At 39.5% G+C, this 10,216-nt stretch overlaps 1 protein-coding gene and 1 pseudogene across 1 annotated transcript; both read left to right on the plus strand.

Moving 5' to 3' along the window:
* Window positions 1–2,465, plus strand: part of LOC128016393 (N-acetylgalactosamine-6-sulfatase-like) — a 34,813-nt pseudogene extending 32,348 nt beyond the window's left edge.
* Window positions 2,466–3,688: 1,223 nt separating this feature from the next.
* LOC128016590 (adenine phosphoribosyltransferase-like) lies at window positions 3,689–10,097 on the plus strand. The gene is made up of 5 exons (XM_052601224.1): window positions 3,689–3,856; window positions 3,993–4,096; window positions 5,397–5,530; window positions 5,622–5,700; window positions 9,947–10,097. Exons 1-5 carry the CDS (start codon window positions 3,693–3,695, stop codon window positions 10,084–10,086), a joined length of 621 nt encoding a protein of 206 aa, XP_052457184.1. The 5' UTR covers window positions 3,689–3,692; the 3' UTR covers window positions 10,087–10,097.
* The last annotated feature ends 119 nt before the right edge of the window (window positions 10,098–10,216 follow it).

Consider the following 10,216-nt stretch of genomic DNA (forward strand, 5'->3'; position numbering starts at 1 on the left):
TGCGCATCCATCAACAGAAACATTATATTAGCTGAACCCTGTTTGTTTTGCGTGTTATTTATAGCAAACCATATTACAGATGCTTTGTCAGATTTAAGTTCAAGTGTGTGGTGAGCTGAACGGAACCATGCCATCCCTGGTAGGAAGTGAAGTAATGTGTCTCAGGGTTTTGGGGAATGGTCATTCTAAGTGAAGACTGATGGTCCAGGCTGAGCGAGAGGGCAGCAGATGTTGCCCGATTCTCCCGGGGAAAGACAGAAGTGTAGAGACCAGGGTTGTAAGTCAGAAAGCACCCAGGGTAATTACTCTAATTGACACTTCACCCCACACGTACACACCCCCTCCCCAGGGGCCAATCAGAAGGCTGCCTTTGAGCAAGGGACAGGCCTGACACAGGTGCTGCCTGCCTTTGTATTACAGCTGTAATTGCAGTGGTGATATTTGTCTCTGTGTGTGTCTCGCACAGACACACGTTCTCTGAAGCCCATTAAGCCTACAGGTCCTATTGAGAACAGCGTTCCTTTTAAACCATCAGGGTCCCTGCACACTATGCAGGGGTGTGGGATAATGTCCAACACAAATAATGAGAGGACACATGACCGCTTCTGTGGAAACGGCAGCCCTCGGGGACCTGTGCGTGCGTGTGTGTGTTTTATGGTGGGTTTGTCAGTCTGTCACATATTTATCCATGCATTATCTTGTAATAACTATGCATGAGCGAATAATTAATTAAAACTATTTTATAGTCCATGCTAAGATGAGTCTGTGAAGAAGTCGTGGCCTAATGGTTAGAGAGTCAGACTCCCAATCGAAAGGTTGTGAGTTCGAGTTCCAGGCCAGCAGGAATTGCATAAATGGCTGCCCACTGCTCCAGGTGTGTGTGTGTGTGTGTGTGTGTGTGTGTGTGCACTTCGGATGGGTTAAATGCAGAGCACAAATTCTGAGTATGGGTCACCATACTTGGCTGAATGTCACGTCACTTTCAACAGTAACCCGACAGCAAATATCAGCTATTGTTTTGAAGTAGAAGCGTAACTGTCTGTAAATTAACTGTAAAATGTGTTTTTAACCAGGTTTTTTTTCTTTTAGTATAGTGTATGTAATATGGTATTATTGTAGTAACATAAATATCATGGTACAAGTATATGGTATGTGTCTGTGTCTTATAAAACGTGTCAAGAACATTGTCAGGCTTTGGGTTCACCCCCAAATCAATGTATCTTCTATATTTAGCATGAATAAAATGAAGCAGCTTGTAAATAGCTAACCATTGTAAAAAGAAAAGTAAATATCTCTCATATCTATCATGCATATGTGTTTCAGGTATGTCTCTTTCCTGACGTCTTCCTTTCTCGTTTGCCTTAAAGTGTGGAGTCTAAGGAGTACCAGGATGTTCTTAGACAGGTGACCGCAGTAGTGGAGCAGCATCAGAAGGATTTGATCCCTGGAATGCGCAGGAACATGTGTGACCTGGCTGTCATGGTGAGATGATTGTTGCTTGATTGATACTGTCAGTTGAGATCACATAGGTGACTGTTTTAGCAAATCTTATTTAACATTCTAACCTTAATTTTCCATTGATCATCATCATCAAAAAAATAATAATAATAATTAATTAATTAAAACATTGTATAGATTTTAAAATATTGCTTATTACTTATAAAGCCCTGAATGGTTTAGCACCTCAGTATTTGAATGAGCTCCTTTTACATTATACTCCTCTACGTCCGCTACGTTCTCAAAACTCAGGCAATTTGATAATACCTAGAATATCAAAATCAACTGCGGGCGGCAGATCCTTTTCCTATTTGGCGCCTAAACTCTGGAATAACCTACCTAACATTGTTCGGGAGGCAGACACACTCTTGCAGTTTAAATCTAGATTAAAGACCCATCTCTTTAACCTGGATTACACATAACATACTAATATGCTTTTAATATCCAAATCCGTTAAAGGATTTTTAGGCTGCATTAATTAGGTAAACCGGAACCGGAAACACTTCCCATAACACCCTATGTACTTGCTACATCATTAGAAGAATGGCATCTACGCTAATATTTGTCTGTTTCTCTCTTGTTCCGAGGTCACCGTGGCCACCAGATCCAGTCTGTGTCCAGATCAGAGGGTCACTGCAGTCACCCGGATCCAGTACGTATCCAGACCAGATGGTGGATCAGCACCTAGAAAGAACATCTACAGCCCTGAAAGACAGCGGAGACCAGGACAACTAGAGCCCCAGATACAGATCCCCTGTAAAGACCTTGTCTCAGAGGACCACCAGGACAAGACCACAGGAAACAGATGATTCTTCTGCACAATCTGACTTTGCTGCAGCCTGGAACTGAACTACTGGTTTCGTCTGGTCAGAGGAGAACTGGCCCCCCAACTGAGCCTAGCTTCTCCCAAGGTTTTTTCTCGATTCTGTCACCGATGGAGTTTCGGTTCCTTGCGGCTGTCGCCTCTGGCTTGCTTAGTTGGGGACACTTCACCTACAGCGATATCATTAACTTGATTGCAAATAAATGCACGGACACTATTTCAACTGAACAGAGATGACATCACTGAATTCAATGATGAACTGCCTTTAACTGTCATTTTGCATTATTGACACACTGTTTTCCTAATCAATGTTGTTCAGTTGCTTTGACGCAATGTATTTTGTTTAAAGCGCTATATAAATAAAGGTGACTTGACTTGACTTTTAAGGCATCTTTTGATTTCAGTTTTAAGAAAAAAAATTTAACATTTCTTAAATCAAATAAAATGTCACAACAGACCCAAACCTGTTTTTATTGCTTGTAATTTGTTTATTTTTTGGTGATGGTGTTTGAGTACTGTACTGCTAGATTATATCATACATTTTCCAACATACAACAGTATATTTGAGCACAGCTTTACCGTTGTTTTCATCAATTTTAGTTTGCTTGAAACATTTTATGTTTTACTAACTTAATGTTTTAAAAATCAGTATACAAAAAATATGTATTTATTTGAAAAATATTTGTAACTAAAAAAAATTCTTTAATTATTTTATTTTCTTCGTTTTTTTTTTTTGTGAATTAGCAGATTTGTAGATTTTTATGTCACTGCAAAATTGTCTTTATTTTGTGCCATTAATACGCTGAGATTATTTAGTTTCACAATAGACATTAAGCGTATTTTAACAGCTAGTGGGGCAACAGCGCCCTCCAGTGTCTGTATGGTAAAAGCAATTGTAGATTTCAAGTGATCCTCAAATCTGATTTGATTAGGGTTAGAGCTAAACTCTGCAAAAAATTGCTAAATGTTGTACCAAAAGGCAGCAGAGCAGAACATATGCACTAGTCAATTTATATAATTGATCATAAAAACATATTCTGACAACTGCCTGGTACTCACTGGACTTCAGGCACTGTAAATTACCAAACCACACTGTCATCAATAAATTTAAGTTAGCTAGTTTTGTCTTACAATAATTTATACTGTTTATTTTGTTTATTTGACTTGTACATGTACATGCATTTAAATCAGTGTTAAATATTTTTTTTCTTAAGGGCCAATAAAAGGATTTTTAAACTTGCATGCGACTGCATAATAATAATAATAATAATAATAAATAAATATATTCATAATAATTATATATTTTTAAAGCAAAGTAATGAGGAGACACATCCTGTGATCTATCCGTTCTCTTCCACGTTTGATGACGTAAATGCCATGTGTTGAGGAAGCGTGTGTTAGTGGTGGAGTTGAGCACGTGGACATCTTCCCGTCAGTCCAAACATTCGCAGCGCGTGCCATGGCTGAGAAACTGGATCTTATTTCCAAGTGCATTAGAACTTTTCCTGATTTCCCTACGAAGGGGATTGCGTTCAAGTGAGTATTCATATGCAAATGCCATTTTACAATGAGCGTGCGAGTTAAAAGCGGTGCGGAATAATGCAGAGCGGAGGAACGGGACAGAGATGTTCGGGTTTGGCAGTTTTAGATTGTCTGTGCTGTTTGTCTGCAGGGATATTTTTCCAGTCTTGAAGGATCCGAAGGCGCTGGCTGCTGTGACCGATCTCTTTGAGGAGCACGTGAGGCGCGCGTACCCTCAGGTGGATCTTATAGTCGGTAAGAGTGAGTGCAGTCATTCAGTAGATATGAGTGTGGCGTGTTACAAGGTTCAAAGTCGCACCACTACTGATAACCTTTGAGTGAGAGAGCGAAAAAAAAGAAAGATTGCTACTTACTATGCAATCACATTATAATTGCTGTTAATAGTGTTCATCGTCTGGTTGACTACGTCTTGTATAATTTTTTTTTTTTCCTGAAAATTCCTGTCATATGCACATAAACTGAGTCACCACTTATAAGATACTACTAAATATTGTAGAAATGTAATTTTCTCTAAAGTTGCTTTGCAATGATTTGTATCGTAAAAAGTGGTATACAAATAAAATTGAATTGAATTTAATTCCTATTGGATCCGATCCAAATATTGTCAAATAAGGATAACCTAATAAATAAAAAGGGGTTCTTCCTGGATTAATTAACCCTGGAAGAATTACAGGATAGTGTGTTATTGTGTAATGTATATTGTTCATTTGAAATTACAGCACCCTTATGAATTCACGGGACCTAGAGTAGAGGACATTCCTGAAAGAGTTGTTTTAAGTTCTTGTGATATCCTACAGGGTGTTTTATCCTGTTGGTGATCATAATGGCCCTATTTGGGAATTATCGTGTATCTGTATAGACTTATTAAAATTCACCCAAAACATTTTAGCAAATGCAGCATTATCTAGCAGCCATCCAGAACACTCTAGGAACAGCCTAGTTCCCACACAGAACACCTTAGAAACTGCACAGCATCCACCCAAAACATCCTAGCAAACGCATTGCAACACCCTAGCAGTCAACCAGAATGCCTTGGCTAAGAAACACTCGAGCAACCATAAAGTGAATCAGCATCTAAACACCCTATCAGTCAGCAAATAATCACCTAGAACACTTAAGGGGCTGCAAAAACCTTAGCAACCACAAAGACCACTTTAAAAACTAAACAGCAACACACTAGCAACCATTTTGCAACTACCCAGAATGCAATAGCAAGTGCCTAACAACCACTCAGAACACCCCATAGACTGCGTAGCAACACCCTAGAAACCACCCAGAAAGCCCAAGCAACTGCGTAGTAACCATTACCTTCAAATGTCAAGCTTTTAAAACAACTTCCAACTTTCTTGTAAAGCTTTCTCAAGCCAACATCAAAGTCATTTTGACAAAGTGTTGTTTTTAAATTTGTTTCTGTTTAAGTCAGTCTATCTTTGGTTTAAATGAACTTGGAGTCCTTCATGAAGATTTTTTTTTTAATAGATTGGAATCGCAAGTGGAGTTTTGTTATAATGCTGTTTTCTTCATTCTCTCCTAGGACTTGACGCTCGTGGGTTTCTGTTTGGGCCGCTTTTGGCTCAGAGATTAGGTGTGGGATTTGCTGCAATCAGAAAAAAAGGGAAGCTCCCTGGCCCAACGTTATCAGTAGCTTATAGTCTTGAGTATGCGAAGGTAACTCCAGTTTATAAATGATCCAGTCTAGTCTATGTTTGGTTATAATGCGAGCCTCTGTTCATGATGTAATTGAGCGGTATCGTTTCAGGCCGAGGCGGAGATGCAGGAAGACGCTGTTTCTGCAGGACAGAAGGTCCTGATCATTGATGATTTACTGGCTACTGGAGGTGAGTGAGACATTAAACTGGTCTACTCCAGCAAAATTACAACTGAATACTAATAAAGTACTTGAAGGGTAAATACAAAAAAAAAAAAAAAAAAAATCAGCCGCCAGGTTGCTCCCGATGGCAAATCTGGGCCTGCTTTAAAGCTGCGGTAGGGAACTTTTGACGCTCTAGCGGTTAATAAACAGAACTGTTTGCGTCTTGTGGAAGAACATCGTAGCCGGAACTACTTCTCTCTGTTTATGTCTATGAAGAATCACAAAGGTACTGGGTTACTCCGCTGCGGTATCCCCGAAGAAATCAAAAATAGTCCGAATATAAACACTTATTATAGGTGCACCCTAGTGATTCAGGACAAGCCAAAAACACGATTTGGAAAATGGATTCATGGTGTACTCGCTTATTATATAAATTTTTCTACATTTTGAACACAAACAAAGTTACGGACCGCAGCTCTGATTGGTCCGTAGAGCGGTTGAACAGCGGGAGCGATGGAGTTTCTGCAAATGGCAATAGGACCACTGGGAGGAGCCAGAGGAGCTTGATTTTTTTCACAGATTATCTGTCTCATATTCTACTGTCAGGACTAGGGATGTCAACGATTAATCGATGATCGATTAATTGTCGATAAGAGATGCAATCGATTAAGGCTATCGATGGTCGGTTAACCGATTCAATGTTGGGCTGCGTGCGGCTCATGCGCACTCAACACGTGCGAGCGGCTGTGAGTGACGGTGACGATATATAAAAGCATCATCATTCATTCACAATGTACAAATTAAGCTTTTAATGTGATTTAAACTTTAAAGTACATTAAAATAGAAACAACATAAAAGTTCTTCAACATTAAATGCAATAGAAATGTAGTTACTAATCATTTCATCAGATAACTGTTTTATATCGTGCGCTTTGCAGGGCTGCGGGACACAGTGACAGGACAGGTAGTCTATTCATTCCTACAACTTGTTAATTCATTCCTACGAATTATTAATGTGGCAATTGTCCATGTTTCATTAATTTTGTTCCCTAAATAACCCATGATTTAAGTGAAATAAGGGAACAAATTAATAAATCGAACGAATTCTTAATTCATGAAATCTTTAATTTCCCTTCCCATGTTTACCACAGTAAGAGATGCGAAAACAGTTATTAAAAGCGAAAGATAATAAAATAAACCTGGGAAATTAGAGGGTTAGACTATGAAGATTTAGGAAAAGAAACAATGCCTAAATATAGCTACTGAATTTGTGGAAATTCGTGACCAACCGGCAAACCAGAACAAAGCCGCGTAAATGAAGACTATGGAGTCCAAAAGCATGGTCGCGATCTAACATTTTCCAGTTAACCTATTATTCCTCTAATAAACAAAGATTTTATACCACACTTGTCATAATCAGATCTTATCATTTCTAAATAAATAATTGCTGGATTCAAAACAGCGATTAATAGGCGCTGTGACCGACACATTCCTGGAGCATTCACTGCTGTCACTAAACGATGACGCCGAGCATCGTTCACAAGTTTCTGCATGGACCTGACTAGGGCACAAGTTCTAAGCCCTGGGACAAAATGGGATGCTTTAAGGAAAATTTATAGCCTACTAAGTAATAGGCCCAACATAAAAATAACAATTTGTTTTCATGTTTTTTTTTTTTTTTAAATAGGCTATGCGAAATATATCCGACTTAAATAGGCTAATTAAGATTAACGGATTTAAAACAGAAGTGTGGGCGCTCCATAAGTTCACAAAAAAAAAAAAAAGGATGACAACGCATTCTGTTTGTTTGCTTTATTTTACAAGAGCACAAATCTTCTGTTTTTATTGTGAGTGTGCACAAATGAAAGTAAACACTTTTGCGGAAAATATATATTTTTTTTAATGTCTCAGCTGTTTCGATCGCGCCGGAGCCTGCTGCACACGTATATTCTAGCGATTCAAACTTACATCGCAGTCTGTTCATTATCAAAATAAAATGTCAACTAAACATTAAAAGGTTACACTGGTCAGTTTAAATAGACCGTAGTATACCGGTCCACTCTGCTGTTATGCCAAGGACGTTTTTGCTCATATGAAGAGGATCATCTTTTCCGTCTATATGCGAATGCGTTTTAAGTACAAGCCTAGTTTACATTATAAATAATAGTTTAACATTCAAATACATTGCGAATATGGAAACATTTCGATTTGTGCCGAATGAGACATGAGCAATAACCTCCAAATAAATCTAGCCAAAGCCGCGCTCGCTCATCCTCGTCTGCACGCATGCACTGTCACGATCTAATGCGCTGTATGCCGGATTTTTAAAAATTTCTAGGACAGAATCCAGCAGGATCAAATTAATGTGAGCAACTGTGTTTTGGTGCAGCAGCGCCGATGTAGTTCACTTAATGTGCAGCGCAGTCACACGCGCTCCACATTTCGGATAATTTTATACAATAATGTCAGTTGAAAACATTGCAATTGTGCTTTAAAATACAACAACGAGCACCACAAAACCATTTAAAGAGGTGCGTTCAGCGTTCTCCGTGCGGGATTGGAAACTGTCAACAAAGTAAAATTACCTCAAAAGTATGGCGCGCTCTCTTCATTTTATCAAATGATCATAATCGCATCTATTCATTTTATAATCCTGCTACTAGCATTTTATTCAGACTAAAACCTCTTTAATTCAAGTGAGAAAGCGTTTTGTGTGTGTGTGTGGCTTTTGCACATCCTGTCATACCGCTGACTGCGTGCCTACAATAGATTCTCAAATATGTGTAAGTGAGTGTGTTTGGTCGTTTAAAAATCTTTATAACAATAGAGTAAACTTTATAGTTAGCATTCTTCCACTGTGTTTTATCTGATATGAAAAACACACGTCGTCAAATTATATTTGAATATATTGTTTTTGCTGCTTTCACAGACTCCAAATGTAGCCTATTGTTTTACCAGTGCTTATGTGTAGCCTATTTAAATATATGAAATCTAAAATAAACATTATGAGGTTGAAAACACTGCATAGTTGTGATATATGACAGCGCTGAGCTCGTCCGTCTCTGGCTCAGCGCCAACCAACGCGAAAGACGTTTGAATCTGGCAGTGATGTCACGAATCACAACACTGAACATTCTAAATCCCATGGGGATAAGGTTAAATTATTATTTAACTCAAAAGGTTGACCATTTATTTTTAACCATGAATACAAAAATGAAACAGGGGGGGCACAAGTCAGATCTGAGGGGGCATTGCCCCCTTTTGCCCCCTCGTGGCGCCGGGCCTGATTTGAGTATAAAGTGTTTTAATTCTTCAATATATGGTGTAAAAACGTCTGAGTGCTGCCCTCTTCAGGTTGAACGGTGGCTACTGCAGTTGATTTTTCCTATTGGATGTTGCGGTGGCAGGTAATGCAGTTTCCAGCTCACCACACCCCTTGGTACGAGCTACCACGCCCTTGGCAGTATAAAACCATCTTGTTCCGTCAAAATCACTGTAGTGAGTCAGGAGTTGGAAAACGATCAGGATAGACTATTATAGCATCTATTTAGCATATCAATTATTTAGAGTTATTTAGATCTTCAAGTTGGCGTAGATTTATCTGTATTTTTAGTACAGTGGTCAGGATGGTACGTAGGTGTGTTGTTGTTTGCAAATGCACTGCTGGACTGCATAGTTTTCCAGCAGACTTTAAAATTAGGCGCCAGTGGTTGCATGCACTTGGCCTGGAAGACCGTGAGTTCCCGCCTAGAGCTGAAGTGTGCAAACTGCATTTTACACGGGATTGCTTCTCCACCGCAATGGAGGTCGCCCTGAAAAGCGACGCGGTGCGGGAGTTAAGACCGCAGATTGAGCCAGTTGCTCGAATTGATATGAACAGACACCTCGACATCCTCCACTTCAGGTGAAGGTAGGGGAGAAAAGTCCTCTACTTCAAATGAACGCTCTGTTGCAAAGCTACTTGCGTCATTACAGTCACTCTTCATTTTAGCAACTCTGACAGCAGCTGTCAATCAATCTGTCACTGCGGGTCTCAGGTTCACGCTGCACTCACTCAGCCCCGCCCTCGGTTCATCCCCTCTATCTCCGCTGTGCTCTGCCCACTTTTCAGCATTTTTCAAATATTGTCAGTGGGTGGAGTCAGGCTCTGACCAGGGGTTTAGTTACCCTTTAAAAAGTGTTTTCTCAACATAGAATTTTGACTGGTAGTGTATTTTTACACAAAGCAGTTTCATGCCTTGATTTTTTTTTATTGTATTTTTTTCGTTGCAGGAACCCTGTATGCGGCGTGTGAGCTGATCAAACAGCAGAAGGCAGAGGTGCTGGGCTGCTTGGTGGTGGTTGAACTGAAGTATCTAAATGGATCTGAAAAGCTGCAGTCAGCCCCTGTGTTCTCTCTAATACAGTACTGACAGTCTTGTCAGTGCTTGTCTGAAATGGTTTATGGTTCAGGAAAATTAAGAAATTCTGGTTCGTTTTATAGTAACGCTTGACCCTTTGAGATTTTGATGGTCTTAATCCAATCAAGTAACCAGAAACTGA

The sequence above is a fragment of the Carassius gibelio genome, chromosome A7, assembly GCF_023724105.1.
Source record: "Carassius gibelio isolate Cgi1373 ecotype wild population from Czech Republic chromosome A7, carGib1.2-hapl.c, whole genome shotgun sequence".
Classification (NCBI taxonomy): domain Eukaryota; kingdom Metazoa; phylum Chordata; class Actinopteri; order Cypriniformes; family Cyprinidae; genus Carassius; species Carassius gibelio.